General features: G+C 44.1%; 1 protein-coding gene across 1 annotated transcript in view; it reads left to right on the forward strand.

Annotated features, from left to right (window-relative positions):
- Positions 1-16,586, forward strand: part of LTBP1 (latent transforming growth factor beta binding protein 1) — a 343,539-nt gene that overhangs the window by 259,735 nt on the left and 67,218 nt on the right. The window contains exons 21-24 of the mRNA XM_068129074.2: positions 1,153-1,278; positions 6,095-6,211; positions 6,867-6,992; positions 11,424-11,546. Of these exons, the coding sequence (XP_067985175.2) occupies positions 1,153-1,278; positions 6,095-6,211; positions 6,867-6,992; positions 11,424-11,546 (492 nt within the window). The remainder of the gene's footprint in view (positions 1-1,152; positions 1,279-6,094; positions 6,212-6,866; positions 6,993-11,423; positions 11,547-16,586) is intronic.

The raw sequence follows: 16,586 nt of genomic DNA on the forward strand, positions 1-16,586 counted from the left end.
GGGGGGGGGTGGTTATTAAGTATGGCCATGGGAAGCCTGTCCGGAAGCCGGAGAGTAAGCATAATCTGGAGATGTGGGGGATACAGGGGGAGTTGAAGGAGGTATTCTGGAAACATGGATTGAAGATAAGCATGGAGAAGATGGAGGTGATGTGGGTCGGGCAGCAGAGAAAATAAATGAAAATCATGTTAGAAGGGAAGGAGATTAGACAGGAAATACGTTTGGGTATCTGGGGGAGAACAGTGACCGCGGTTGGAAGTCCTAGGCAGAGGTGCGGAGGAGTATTCAGGTGGGTGCGAATGCATGGAGGAGGGTGGAGGGAGATATCAAGGTAATTGAAAGGGAAAGTTGTAGTCTCTTGTGTAATGCCGGCTTACCTTTACGGTCTGGTGAGGGTGGCACTGACAGAGATAATAACAGAGGCTGCAGATTTGCGAGAACAACTGGGTCAGGAGGATTGCGGAAGTGAAGAGGGTGGATAGAAGGATGATGGATGAACTGGTGGAGGAGATCGGTGTGCAGATGAACTTGATGGGGAGATTGGTGAAGAGCTGGCTGAAGTGAGCTGGACATTTGGTGCAGATGGAGGAAGAGAGCATTGCATAGAACACAAGATAGGTTGAGGGCTCAAGATAGGAGGAAAAGAGGTAGACCGCAGCTGAGTTGGGAAGAATGTGTGAGGAGGGATATTAGTAAGGTGGGATGGTTGGAGGGTGGAGAGAGTTGGTTGAGGACAAAGTGAAGCGGAGATCGAGGTATCATGTTCAAGGCAGGGCAGAGGCTTGGTAACATTCTGCTTCAGCCCTTATGTAAAAAGAAGAGAGGAAGAAGACAAAATATTATTGCTACACAGGCCTCAGAATAATTCAGATTTGTCATATCCTGTATATTCTATATATAAATCATATTAAGAGTGTCATAGTCCTGTTGTTTACTATACTGAACACCTTTCATTTGAAATTGCCCGGTGGACCGTCAGTTGGATCAGACATTCAGGATTTAGCACTTATAACCGGCTTATCTTGCCAGGGGGAATCTTATCTCCACTTGGTATGAATGCCTGGCTGAAATCTAATCAGAGGTTTAACACCACGATGTGTATACAATTTATCTTTTATTTCATTGTATTTAAATACTCATTGCATGTTACAGATATCGACGAGTGCCTACAGAGTGATGTGTGTCAGAATGGCATCTGTGTGAATACGGAAGGATCTTACACCTGCACTCCATGTACTGAGGGCTACCAAGTTTCTCCAGACGGCACATCGTGTCAAGGCAAGTCATGAAAACATACACCTTTAGAGGTATGAAATTCGGTGGTTTATCCAGATTTGCACAAACCTACATGAGTGGCAATCGAGATCTTTGCAGATACATATATTAGTCCCCTACCCAAAGGGGGTGGTAGGTTTGCTCTCCGTCCGTCCGTCCATCCATCCCAGCTGTGGTTTTCCAGACTTTTTTCCATACCCTTTAACATATACAACGAAAACTTGGTACATGACTGATAACATACTGAATAAGTTTGAGTTTCGGGTCATTTCGCCAATTGTTCATGGAGTTATGCCCTTTTTGGACTTAGAAAATATCACATATTACAAATGGGTAATTTTTCCAGACTTTTCCCCCTTACACTTTAACATATTGAATTCAAACTTGGTAGGGCACATGTATTGCAAAGCAATTCCCCCTCTTGTTTCAATTGTAATATCATAACAGCCTGCCTGCCAATAGGCAGGCTTAAAAATAACTTATACATCCACGTTGTGGGCTGCCCTATGTTTTTGGAACAGCATTCTTAATTTTTAGCTCACCTGGAACGAAGTTCCCTCGAGATTATGCGATGGCGGTCGTCCGTCTGGCCGTCAGTCCATCAATTTGTCAGTCCATAAACACTCGCAACTTCTTCTCCGAAAAGGCTGATGGGATTGTGACCAAATTTGGCACAAATGATATTTGTTGTGTTGTGACTAAAGTTTGTTCACGACATTTAAAAAAAATCGTGGTCTAATGGGGTTTACTGGGGTCAAAGTGGGTCCAGGTTTGACCCACCAAAATAGGAATTTGCTTTTTCCTCTGAACCTACACACATTATTTCCATGAAACTTGACCACAATCTTCATCACCCGTGATGTACCAAAGTTTTTTCACAGCACGAAGAACGTCTAAGTCTAAGGGGGTCTATGCAGGGTCAAAGTGGGTCCAAGGTTTGACCCCCCAAAATAGGTATTCGCATTCTTCTCTGAAACTACACTCACGATTTCGATGAAACTTGACCATAACCTTAATCACCTGTGCTGTACCAAAGTTTGTTCATGGCATTAAAAAAAAAAATCGGCCCCTATGGGGTTCTACGAGGGGATAGGGGGGTTGCCCCCACTCCTCCAAATAGGTATCTGCTTTCTTCTCAGAAACTACACACACAATTTCAATGAAACTTTATCCCAACCTTCATCACCCGTGATGTACCAATGTCTGTTCAAGGCATTAGAAAAATTGGGGTCTGAAGAGGTATACTGAGTGGGGGTTGCCCCCCAAAATAGGTATTTTTTTGTTTGTTTGTTTAGTCTTATGATTACGTTAGTGTGATTCTACCGGTTGCCCTGTCTTCTAGCAACCATTGAAATTGGTTAAAAATACCGTGATACTGTTTAAAATACCTTTAGTCATTGTAGTATACTGCTTTATTCTACCAGTTGAGCACCCAGTGGTATTTCCCCTATTTTTACTTTCATTGTGAGCACACAATTTCATTTGGAGCATAATTGGTCATTTTTATTCATCTAATGTCCAGCCATCTGGAAAAGTTGTTAGTGCAGATGTCGATGAATACTAGATGTCATTGTGTGTGGTGGTGGAATGTGCTTCAATACAAATAGGTATTTTAAGTGTGATTGCAACCATGGCTCTCGGTTGACAAATACTGGAGATAGTGTGAAGGTATTGGCATTGTGAAGTCTCTTCTTCCACGCTTTTCTAATGAAATATTGTCAAAAGGTTTGCCCACAGCACCACAGAATAGCAGGGCAGTGTAAAAATGCATGAGTCAACATGAGGATGGTTCAAATTTTATCTTGACTTGTATTTACTAGGGCATGCCCGTACTATATATAAGCTAGGACGTGCCCGTACGTGGGTGCCCGTTCCTTGCCAAAAAAAAAAAAAAAAAAAACATGAATGGTTTGGTCCATTCGCAACGACCACAGAACCCCCCCCCTCTATTTACATGCAATGGTTTGGTCCAAAGCGAACGGTTTGGTCCATTCGATGTGATTCGATGATTCGATGTGAATGGTTTGGTCCATTCGCAACGACCACAGAACCCCCCCCTCTATTTACATGAATGGTTTGGTCCATTCGCAAAGCCAAAGCGAACGACCACAGAACCCCCCCCCTCTATTTACATGAATGGTTTGGTCCATTCGCAAAGCCAAAGCGAACGACCACAGAACCCCCCCCCCTCTATTTACATGAATGGTTTGGTCCATTCGCAACGGCAAAGCGAACGGCGAACGGCTAAATCGCCATAGCTCGGTAAGTACTTGTCCGATTAATATGAAACCTTGAAAAGGCACATCCTCGGGTCCCCAGCAATATACCTGGCAAGTTTCAAGTATATCGGACCGGTAGTTGTCGAGAAACAGCGGTCACAGACAAACAGACAAACGTACAAACGTACAAACGTACAAACGTACAGACAGAGATTACTGGAATTATAGATAGATAAAAGGAAGAGTAAAGTATGTTGTGGGACACTTTTCAATAATCGGGGGCAGATGATCTTGGACAATTAAGTTTAAAACGGTTTAGTCAGGCAAATCGTGTTAAACATGTTGTGTAGCCTTTAATTTCACAATATATCTGCCACGTGCAATAAGTATCTAAATGCAACTAAATTAAACACACACACACACACACACACACACACACACACTCCAATTCTCCCACTCTCTCTCTCTACCAGACTAAGTGGCGTAATGGTTCGAACGTCCGCTGGAGCAGTCAAGGCAAAATCCGTTTCAATGATCCATTTCATTCATAAATGTATATATTCCCCAGGCTAGACTTGTCATCAAGCAACGTGAAGCACAGTTGCGCATTTATTTATGTGAAGAATGATAATGTTTTTGTCCAAATCTAGTTTTCTTGATCCTGCTCTGCCTGGTTCCTTTGCGAATAAAAATTTACCATTTTCAACTTTGTGTGGCCAGTGCTTTGTGAGGGGATGCAAAAATGACACACAGACACTCGATCTTATTACATTGATAAAACAACCTGCTGATGTCCGTGCTTGCCCCACTGTTCTCATCCCCACTTTTCCACACAAACATCCCCAACCCCAGTGAATTTAAGTTGATAAAATGCTAGATTGAATTGATGTGGTGCAGATGTAGCACAGGTTGGACGGGCCAAATGGCCTCCTCCTGCATCCAAGTTGCTTGTGAATCTATTTAATACACACGACTATGCTTAAACCTCAGAGAGCAAACACTTCTGGAAACCTCAGGTGCCACTTATCGTCAATCTTGGTGCACGTCTACGTATTGCTTACTCATATGCAAGTTGCATATGCAGGCTTTGTCCGGGTATTTATCGATATCGATGCCAATAATGAAAATGTTTTTGTCCAAATGAAAAACAAGTTTGCCCCTGCACTTGTCTGCGTCATTGGCAATGAATCCGCTCCCATTTTCAAATTTGCGTGACCAGTGGTTTAGGACAAGATGCAAAATGGACACACAAACATTGCATCTTAATATATAAATACTGTATATGAAAATCATGTTATAATGTTGGATTCAATGCCTTAAAAATAAAACTTATATTTATTGCCATTTTGTTCATGAAATATTTATACAATATTGCATTACAACAATGATTAATTGCTAATACGGTATATAATGCAGGCACCATCCGTTTTAATTAATAATATATATATATTAATGTAATATTGTAACACAATAAATAGTTAGTTATTTGAATGCCCGCACCTTCTTGGAGGGACTGCTGGCAGTTGGCTTTTGAGCGTGAGGACGGGGTGGAAGTGTGGCCTGGAGGTGGGCAGTGCTCGCTTTTGTGTAATTGTTATGCTGTACAATTCCAGATTGAATACACTGCCCCTTGGAAGAAACCCGCCTCCTTGTCCTTTGGTTCATCTATTTACATGTAACACCCACGAACATAAATCGGGTGTTATAATATGCTGAGGATCGAGGGAGGTCGATCCTTTCATAGCTGAAGGATTTTTCCCCGATGGACCCATCTTCTCTTCTCTTTAGATATAATAATACGCTCAAGCTTTTCTGTCGTGCTATTTTTCCCACGGGCTTCTGCTAAATTTAGTATGTGATGCAGGAGTCGTCAGTTTAAATCTATTTTATTGGAGGGAAGTTGTCGAGATCGAGAATGAAGTTTTGTTTCTTATTATCAACATGCTTCAGTTTTATGATTCCTGCTCCCCAATTCCCCTTATCAATCCCCAACCCCCCCAAAAAATCCACAGTATGTCATGAAAACTCACTCATGTTTGATCGTAGCTCTTTTACTGAAAATAAAATTAGCTATCGATTTAATTTTGATATCAGGAAGGGAGGCTAAAGAAATGTCACAATATCAGGAAGGCTTAAGAAATGTCATGGATCGAGGGTAAGCAAGAAGTGTGATGTGTGCTAATTTGTGCAAGTCATACTTTGGAAAACAGAATAAGCAGTTTAAGAAAAACTTCAAGACTGGCGTGAAGGACTGCAATCTGTGCATCATGAGTGTGAGTGACTGTTCAAGTAAATCAAGTTGGGAGTAACCCTAATCCCACTCCTCCATCTTCCCCAAAAATATTATGAGATGCTGACCCACTGCAACATTGGAAATGCTTTTGACTTCATTCAGAAAGCATAATGTTGCCATAAAAAGTGTAGTTTCTATGATTACAGTCTTTTATGGCCCGTCTTAGACCCAGACAGCAAAAAATGTTTGTCTCAGCCACTCTTTGATCTGTCATAACGCTTTGTGGGCTGCAAAGAATGAACATGTCAAATGGATCGAGGCGAATTTTTGTTTAATTGATGGTATGTCTCACCCACTTTCCCCTTAGACGTGGATGAATGTGCCAATGGGGCCTGCCATGGAGGGGAGTGCGTCAACATTCCCGGTTCCTTCACCTGCAGCTGCCCATCAGGCTTCCAGCAGACTGAGGATGACAGGTGCACAGGTAAGAAAATACCAGCAGAACAATGGCTCCAAGTTGTGTGTGCACATTGACATCCACATTTTAACATGTGTATCATATTTTATAGGCACAGTTCAAGAATGAAATGAATGAATGAATGAATGATCGTTTTAAGGCCATTTTTACCCGCTAGAGCGGGGGTTAGCCTTGCGGGCCCCATGACAATCATGGTTCCCTGTTTGAGGCAATGTTTTTTATGGCCGGATGCCCTTCCTGTGTGAAAAAGAAAGCAAATACGGGTGGTTTTCAAGATATAATAACAAACTATAAGAGTGAGATCATGGTGAGCTATGAGAGATCCTGGGATTGTGCATATGACTACAGACGACATACTGTACATAATCAATTACAGCTATTTTTAAAAAAACTTTCAGAAATTGAACTAAAAAGTCTGGAATAGAAAATTGAGGGGTATTCCATGTACTTTGCAAGGGAATTGAAAAAGATAATTTTGAGATGTTAAGACGAGGTAAATCCAGATTCCATTTCCATCAATTTGGGATAATGAGAATCTAGTTGGACTCCGGACTATAATTTCATGTTTGAGGGTTTCATATGTAGTTGGGGCTGTATGCCTACATTATGGTCATTGGTTCACAATGGCTGCCTGATTAGAACACTGTGTGCGTCCGTACAGATATCAACGAGTGCGAAACTGAGTCGGTGTGCCTGGCTCATGGCGAGTGCCTGAATACGGATGGATCTTTTGTGTGCGTATGTGACCATGGATACGTTGCCTCTGCGGACGGTCACAGCTGCGAAGGTTTGTCCCAGTAGTTTTAATACACTGCAATCAGTGTGTTACGTTGACATTGTGGGAGGAGTGGTTGCCTCATCTCAATTTCCTGGTTTTGTAATTTTTTTGCAAAGCGTGTTATCTCCAATCTTATTCACCTTTTTTGTTGAACGCTTGTAAGATCCACATTACTTTCCCAAAAGAAACGATTATGATATTTTCTCATTAAAAAAAAAATTGCATATAGTTGGGGAAAAGACATCGATTAAGGAAAGAGAAGGAATATCCAACTCAATTAATTTGCCATGTGGACAAAGACTCAGGTCCAACATTTTGACCTTGGAGGCATCTTCAACTGAGAATAAGAATGACATTCACCAAATCCTTCTTTTTTTTTTTGAACAAAGAATTGAGGTTCGTGCAGTCGCTAGAACAACAGAGCAGGAGGTAAAAAAAAAAAAAAAAAGAACAGTGGAAAGAGGTAGGGGCGAGCATACTAACAGGAGAGTAGAGGGACAAAATAGAGGGAGACTTGGAAGAAGAAAGAACATGGGGAAGAATGAGAGCAAGAAGTGCGGAGAAGGACACGGGTTGAACAAGCTAGATACAGGCACAAACTCTCAATCATAGAGGTGGATGGGAAAACTTGGGAGAAGCAGATAAACAAACAAAATGATTAAAAGGAGGTGAGGGAGTGAGGGGAAGCCCGTAAAGAGGTGCGCCTGGGAAGGCCTCATGAAGGTAAAAAAAATCTCATCAGTATGAATGGAGGATGGATGACCTAAGATGGTAGTAAACAGCTGTCTTGAAGCCCTGGAAGAAAGAATAAGATTTAACTGACTCAGAAAGTTGGTTCTATAGCTTAACTGTGATAAATCTGAAATAATCATCATTGGCCCAAAAACGCTCACAAAATCCACCCATAACTTTGCCCTCAACATCGACGGTATCCCAGTATCCACCTCCCCTCACATCCGGAATCTTGGCGTCATCTTTGACCAAACCCTTTCCTTCGACAAATACACTAAACAGATCACAAAGTCAGCCTTCTTTCACCTGAAAAACATTGCCCGTCTCCGCTCATCCCTCTCCTCCACGGCTGCAGAAACCCTCATCCACGCCTTCATCACCTCCAGTCTGGACTACTGCAATAGCCTCCTCTATGGTTCACCCTCAAAAATCACCAATAAACTCCAATACATTCAGAACTCCGCTGCCCGTCTACTCACCCATTCCCGGACCCGTGACCACATCACCCCCGTCCTTTACAAGCTTCACTGGCTCCCCATCCCCCAGAGAATCCAGTACAAAATCCTCCTCTTGACATACAAAGCCCTCCATAACCTGGCCCCATCCTACCTGGCTGACCTCCTCTCCAGACACACTCCCACCCGCAACCTCCGCTCTGCTGACCTCCTGACCAGTACCAACCTCCTGACCCCCTCCATCCGGACCAAATTCAGATCCTTGGGGGACAGGGCCTTCTCCATCGCTGCTCCCACCCTCTGGAATTCACTACCTCACACCATCAGAGACTCCTCCTCACTCACCACATTCAAAACATCACTAAAGACCCACCTGTTCAACACTGCATTCAACATTCAACCCACAGCATTTAACCCCTGACTATCTCTTCTCCTTCTCCCTCCTTTTGCTTTAAATATTTCCCTATTGATTCTTGTCTTTTTGCAATTGTTGTTTTCTTGTATTGTTATGCATTATGTTTGCCACTCTGTCAAAGCGCCTTTGGGCTTCTGGAAAAGCGCTATATAAAATAAATGAATTATTATTATTATTATTATTAATGGAAGTGAGCAGTGAGCCTGAATTTTGGGAGTTTAATCAGAAGTGGGTTCCTGGAAGGCCAAATGCATCCTGCAGAAACTTAGGGATGGTGGGGAGATGGGAGGGGGGGGGGGGGGGACAGAGCATGGAAAGGGCAGGGGACCAAGATCAGAAAGGGAGTGGGAGAAGAAAGGAAGACCACCTGTCTGTGATCTGAAAGTAATTGGCCAAGATACTCAGCTTCTTTGTGGGAGTGGAGGAATTTGGTAAACCATGAGAGGAGGTGGCCATGTATATCATATCCAAAAAGTTTATAGGGCAAGGTAGGGTGCCAGCCAACTGTATCAAATGCTTTAGATATGTCTGGAGAGATGGCCTGATCTCACGTCTGAGATTCAAGTCCTCCAGTCATTGTTTGGAGAGCAGAAGCAGCATGTCCAGGGTAGAGAGTGACCTGGTCTGAACCTGAACTGATGGTGCGAAATCAGGCTTTTTGGATAAAGGAAGGATTTGATGTCAATTGCAATGATTGATTGTATGACCTTGCTAATGATTGGAAGTAAGCTAATAGGTCTGTAGTGAAGAGGATCTATTTTTGCACCATGTTTATGTCATGAAATGATGTTGGCTGACTTGTACCGTAATAATGTGGAAGATGACTTGGACCTTCAGGCAAACCATCAGGTGAACAGAGCTAAAAGAGGATGTGTATGATAACTGCATAAGAGATTGAATACAACAAACAACAACAGGCATTTTAATGCCATTTTCCCTGCAAGATCGGGGGTTAGCCTTGCGGTCCCCATGACAATCTTCTCCATTTTGCCCTATTTTCTGCATCTCCCCTTGTTAACCCCCTTGCCCGCATTTCTTCTTCGACCATCTTTAGCCAAGTCTTTCTCGGTCTTCCCTGTCCTCTAAATCCTTCTACATTCATTTCCATCACTCTTCTCAACCAGTCACTTTCATCGTTCCTCAACACATGACCAAACCATCTCAAACTGTTTCTCTTCACAGCATCCATCACAGGCTCTATTCCCATCATCTTTCGAAATTCATCATTTGTCTTCCTCTCTCTCAACGATACTCCACACATCCACCGAACCATTCGCATTTCCACCATTTCCAGCCTTCGTTGCTGCTCTATGTTCATTAACCATGTCTCGCTCCCATAAATCATAACACTTCTCACACATGCAGCATACACCTTTCCCTTCAGCTTCAACGACACTCCCCTTCTCGTCAGCACGCCACTCAGTTCCCGAAACTTCTTCCATGCACATCTCACTCGAGCAACCGTTGCCGAGTCTGATCCACCTTCTCCGTTCAGCATGTCTCCTAGGTATCAAAATGTTTTCACACCTTCCAGCTTCATGCCGTCTCCAAGATCCATCTCAACATTTCCTCGATATGCAGCTCCCTCTGTGCACACCTTACACTTGAATGTAGCTGCCACACTGGTTAATGACCCTCTCAAACCACTACATTTTTGATGAACCCACACAGCGCACATTGTACATTGAATGGAATTCACTCCGACACCCTTCCTGCACACAGCACACGGCCACTTCCCAGTTCTTTCCACCTCACCACATGCTTTACCACTTGCATTCACCTTCGTTTTTCCGATATTCACCTTCAGACCTTTTGTCTCCATACATTCCTTCCACTTGTTCATCTTCTCCTTCAGTCCATCCATACTTTCTGCAGTCAACACCAGATCATCTGCATACAACAACTCCCATGGTAAACCCTCCTTTACCTTCCGAGCCAGCATATCCATCACAGCTACAAATAGTAGTGGACTTAGTACCGACCCCTGATGCACCTTCACCTCAAACTCACCACTGTTCCCGTCCTTCGTCCTTACAGCTGTGCACGCTATTTTGTACATTGCCATCACTACACTGATCAACCATTCATCCACTCCTAACTTCCTCAATGCCCATGTAACTACTTCACGTGGAACCCTATCAAATGCTTTCTCCAGATCAACAAACCCAAGAAATAACTTCTTCCTCTTCTCCATGTACTTCTCCTGCATAAGAGATTGGATACATCTGTGCATAAAAGAGAGCAGGCAGGCTTATGTGGAAGAATTCCCAGGCCGTATTAATATCAGTGGTGGTGAAGATAGAAGACCAGTCCTGAATTGAGATGACCGCTTGCAGTCTCTGGTAGTCGGCATGAGAGTACTGCCAGATTCATAAACGCTGAGACAGCTCTCTGACAGTAGTCAGAGAGGTCTTGACTCTCACAAGCACGTGATCAAACAAAATAATTGGAGCCGTGGAAGAACAGAAAACATTAGCAGGAAAGTTGGTCATTACCAAGTAGAGATGGGAGGATTTGTCATTGGCAGCAATTTGGGTCGGAGAGTTTATACAGACTGATTCAGGTCAATGGAGTCTCATAAGTCCTTTGCTGCAGTGCCATGGCTGGTGAATGAGGTACCAACATCCAGCCAATTGGCATGGTTAAAATTGGAATAACCACATATGAGGAGTGTGTTGGGATGGGTGATTAAAAGTTGGATTAAAAGTTTATGCAACAGTTGATTACTTATCGTGCTTGAAGATAATAGCTCGTATGAACAATCTTCTTGCTTCGCAAAGCTTCATAAGACATTTTTCGAGTTAGTAATGGCTTAACTGCAATGTATGACTTGCTCAGATCGAGATGAGTGTGCGGATGGTGCTGAATGCCCACACGGCAAGTGCGTGAACACACCAGGCTCTTACATTTGTGACTGCGATACCGGTTTTCTGCTGGACACTGCAACACAAACGTGTACAGGTAACTTCCTATTTTGAACAAATAAATGGTTGGTATTGACTTTGTTCGTCAATAATAGACAACCATTTTCCTAATGGTTGTTGTAATGCATTGCAAAGTAACAGTGATGGCTTAGTGGTGTGAACATTGAATTTCTGAGGCTGGGGTTCAAATCTGGATGAAAACATAAGTAACTGGAATATGGCACTCGGTAGAGTGCATACCTCCGCCAGCCTGAACAGTTTATGTTTTGTATCCCACTGATAGGCTGGATCTGCATCTGGACCTGAACCAAAATCTAATCAATATCCATATCATACACAAAACCTGTCCACCAAGTGTCATCCAAATTCATCCACAACATTTTGGAAACGTCGTCCTACGTACCGGTATATATTGTTTTTGGCCCTATCTCTCAATCGTGAAGAATCACAATGATTTTTTTTTATTCTAGTATCTGGATCCAGATATGCACGAAAATTGAAGCAATTCGTCCTTGACTTACACTCAACCTGTCTACCAAGTTTTGGCTGAATCCGGCCACAACATTTTGAGATACCTTGATCACAGACAAATAAACAAACAGGGATGAAAACATAACCTGCATCCACCTTTGGTGGTGGAGGTATCAAACAACAAAGTGCTTAAAGAAATTAAACCACCATGTACACTACAGGGCCAAAAGTATGTGGACACTCGAACATCACACCCGTAAGTGCTCGTCAAACATCTCATTCCAAAATCAATGACATTAATATGGAGTTGGTTCCCCCTTTGCTGCTATAACAGCCTCCACTCTTCTGGAAAGGCTTTGCACTAGATGTTGGAACATTGCTGCAGGGATTTGCTTCCATTCAGCCACAAGAGCATCAGTGAGGTCAGGCACTGATGTTGGGCGATTAGGCCTGGCTCACAGTCGGCGTTCCAATTCATCCCAATGTTGAGGTCAGGGCTTTGTGCAGGCCAGTCAAGTTCTTCCACACTGATCTTGACAAACCATTTCTGTATGGACCTCGCTTTGTGCACGGGGGCATCGTCATGCTGAAACAGGAAAGGGCCTTCCCCAAACTGTTGCCCCAAAGTTGGAAGCACACAATGGTCTAAAATGTCATTGTATGCTGTAGCATTAAGATTTCCCTTCACTGGAACTAAGGGGCCTAGCCCGAACCATGAAAAACAGCCCAGGACCATTATTCCTCCTCCACCAAACTTTACAGTTGGCACCATGCATTCGGGCAGGTAGCGTTCTCCTCGCATCTGCCAAACCCAGATTTGTCCGTCGGACTGCCAGATGGTGAAGCGTGATTCATCACTTCAGAGAACGCATTTCCACCGCTCCAGAGTCCAATGGCGGGGAGCTTTACACCACTCCAGCCGACGCTTGGCATTGCGCATGGTGATCTTGGGCTTGTGTGCGGCTGCTCTGCCATGGAAACCCATTTCATGAAGCTCCCGACAAACAGTTGTTGTACTGACGTTGCTTCCAGAGGCAGTTTGGAACTCGGTCGTGAGTGTTGCAACTGAGGACAGACGATTTCTTTACGCACAAAGCCCTTCAGCACTCAGCGGTCCCGTTCTGTGAGCTTGTGTGGCCTTCCACTTTGCGGCTGAGCTGTTGTTGCGCCTAGATGTTTCCACTTCACAATAACAGCACTTACAGTTGATCGGGGCAGCTCTGGCAGGGCAGAAATTTGACGAACTGACTTGCTGGAAAGGTGCCATCCTATGACGGTGCCACCTTGAAAGTCATTGAGCTCTTCAATATGGCCCATTCTACTGCCAATATTTGTCTATGGAGATTGAATGTCTGTGTGCTTGATTATATAATATACCTGTCAGCAATGGGTGTGACTGAAACAGCCCAATCCACTAATTAGAAGGGGTGTCCACATACTGTTGGCCATGTCGTGTACATTAGAAGTATTGATGCTAAAACACAAACTGTCATACTTTGTACACATCATGCATGCAGAAAACGAAAGTCTGCATAAGTCTGCCAAGCTGTCAGGCAACTTCTTCTTCTTCTTCTTAAATGGTCACAATTATTCCCAAGTTTTGCGGTGTTAGTCGGGGCAAGCTTGGTTCAAATCGTTCAAGAACCAGAAAGCCATGCCTGATGCTCAATTAAGGTTAGGGCAAGATGTTGGAATTTGTCCAGGGTGCCAGCGATAACTTGCCTACTCTTCACGAAGGGCAATGTGGAGTCTTTGAAGTCCACCAAATAATGCCAGGAGATGGGGCGCCCATTTAATGATGGCGCACGCTCTGCCCGTGAAAGCCCGGGATGACAGTTTATAGCTGGTCTGAGCTTTGAATTGAGGCTAGACAGCTTAGAAGTGAGTGTGTGTACCTCTAGATACGAAACCTCCGAGCTGGGGGTACGAGACATGCCACCCCAAAATAAATTTAAATTAGAAAATAAGGGTATAACAGTATTTAAAGAAAAAAAGAAGGGTTAAAATGTTTTATTTTTTAAATTACAAGGGTTAAAATGTTTTTGTTAAAAAATTACAAGGGTTTGGGTTTTTTAAAATAATAATTTGAGTGGAGTTTGAATCAATGCAGCTGGACATCTTTGGGTGTGCACAACTCAAAACGTTCCCACAGTTAGCAGAGAGAGCTCTGGATATCCTCATGCCATTTGCGACCACCTATTTGTGCTAGACAGGTTTTTCAACACTCCTACACATCAAAACAAAGGCCAGGAACCGTTTGGATGCAAGTGACGACATGCATGTGGCTATTTCAAAGAAAGAACCTTGTTTCAGCATTATCATTGATGAAAAACAACAACAGAAAGGCCACTAGAAATGTGTCGATGTGTACTGTGTCGTATGTTTTTCTACAAAAGTTATTATTGTACTGTAATCTACTTCAACAAAGTGACTTTTCAGCAAACACTATGCATTATGATTATTGTTTCCATAAATGTGTTTTTTTTAATGTGAAAATAAAGAAACTTGAATCTATTATTAATCTATTAATAATGATCTATTAATCTATTATTGTAGTTTTAAGTCATTTTTGACAGTGGGTACGGGAAACTATTATGAAAACTCAAGGGGTACGGGCACGTAAATAGGTTAACAACCACTGCTCGAGACTATCCTGCCACACAACTGCATCAGACATTCTTGCTGCTTATACAAAGTCTGACAATAAAGTTCCAGGACTGATTTTTTTTCTCGACAGGTGGCACCATGGTTGGTATTGCTTGGGTCAGCACCATCATTTTGCTTGGGTTTTGTAATTGGACATGCATTGTAATGTTCCTGTCAGTACTGTGCTAGTCATTGTATCGATTGGTGGTGTTTTGTAGCCGTACTGGAGTTTTGTTAAAATTGAATAGTGTTCTGAAGATGAATGACCAACTTATGGAACAGAAAATCATCATCAAGTTTTTGATAACACTAAACAGAGTGGCACTGACATTTTCAACAATTTGAAGCTGGTGTATGGGGAAGGCACAATGTCAAGTTCGAATGTTTGAGTGAGCCAAGAGGTTTGTGGACGGGAAAATGAACATGAATGATGAGACACAGTCATTGCTCCAAGACGCCCATCAATTTCCAAATCGGATGAAAATGTCAAAAGGGTGAGAATGTTGGTCTTCTTCTTTCTTTCGTGTATCATCAGATGGCCAGCTCAGTGTCGTGCAGCCATGCCCTCGTCTCTGGTCCTACGTCGAAGAGGCCGGCTTCTGAAGTTGGACTGTATAAGGGGGAGGTGGTAATTATGTGTTCAGCAGTCTGCTCAGGCTCGCCGTATGCGGCGCTGTCTGCCAGGCCCCATATCTTCAGTGATGATTTGAAGCGGACGACCCCCGTACGTAGACAGTTCAGCAAGGTCCATTGCAGGCGTGGTAGGTCTTCTCCTACGACGCCACCTCCTGGGTCCCAAATGTAACGGTGGATGTGGGTGGGCCCGGCCGTTTCCCACACCTGCTTCCAAGATGCCGCCAGCCATGCGCTTCTAGACAGGTCCTCAGGGATAGAACTGAGCATCTCTTGTCCCGTCTTGTTGCAGGGATGGCGGGACTTGAGTCTGCTTGGAGGCGCCACTATCGTTGTGGTGTTGTGCAGGATGTGCCAGTCATGTTTCTGGGCATTCCTTGCCAGGGCGAGGGTAGCAGCCTCCCGTCGGAGGCCGGCCGGGGCGATTCCCGCTCGGACTGGCAGGTGGAATGCCGGGGTGGGCTTCAAGCAACCAGCTACAATGCGGAGGGCGTTGTTAATGGCAACATCAACCTTTCTCGCATGTGGGCTTCTGCTCCAGGCTGGGGCGCAGTATTCGGCTACAGAGAAGATCAGGGCTTGCGTGGATATTCGTAGGGTCTTGGCGGAGGCTCCCCAGGTCGTACCAGTGAGACGTCGGATAAGCGAGACCCTTGATGTCACCTTGGCCTTAACTTCTTCTAGGTGTTGCTTGAAGGACAGTATCCGATCTAGGCGTACACCAAGGTACTTTGGGGCTTGCTGGCACTCCAGGCGTTTGTTGTCAACGAACATGTCCAGTTCCGTTTTTGCTTCTCTGTTGTTAAGATGGTATGCCGCTGACACTGTCTTACCAATGCTGAGCTGCAAACGCCACCTCCGGAGGTAGGCTACCAAGGTGCCCATGTCTTGGTTGATACTGTTTTCCATCGCCTTCCATGTTGGTCATCGCAACATGATGGCCAGGTCATCCGCGTAACCGTACTTTCTGGATGTTGTATCCGGCAGGTCGTAGATGTAGATGTTAAACAGCATCGGCGAGAGAACAGAACCCTGTGGGACACCATTCCTCAGTCTTCTGAGCCTGCTGCGCTGGCCGTCGCTGGTCTGTAGGACGAAGCAGCGGTTTGACAGCATCTCCATGATGAAGTTCACCATATGCCTGTCCGGGATTGTCCTCAGCAACTTCAGGTGGAGTCCCCGGTGCCAAACGGTGTCGTATGCAGCTGTCAGGTCCAGGAACACTACGCCAGCTTTCTCATTGTCCTGGAAGCTGTCTTCGATATCTTGTGTGAGTAATGTTACCTGGTCCACTGTTGACCTGCCATGATGGAAACCGGCTTGTTCC

Source organism: Myxine glutinosa, chromosome 9, assembly GCF_964187855.1.
Source record: "Myxine glutinosa chromosome 9, kmMyxGlut1.1, whole genome shotgun sequence".
Taxonomy (NCBI): domain Eukaryota; kingdom Metazoa; phylum Chordata; class Myxini; order Myxiniformes; family Myxinidae; genus Myxine; species Myxine glutinosa.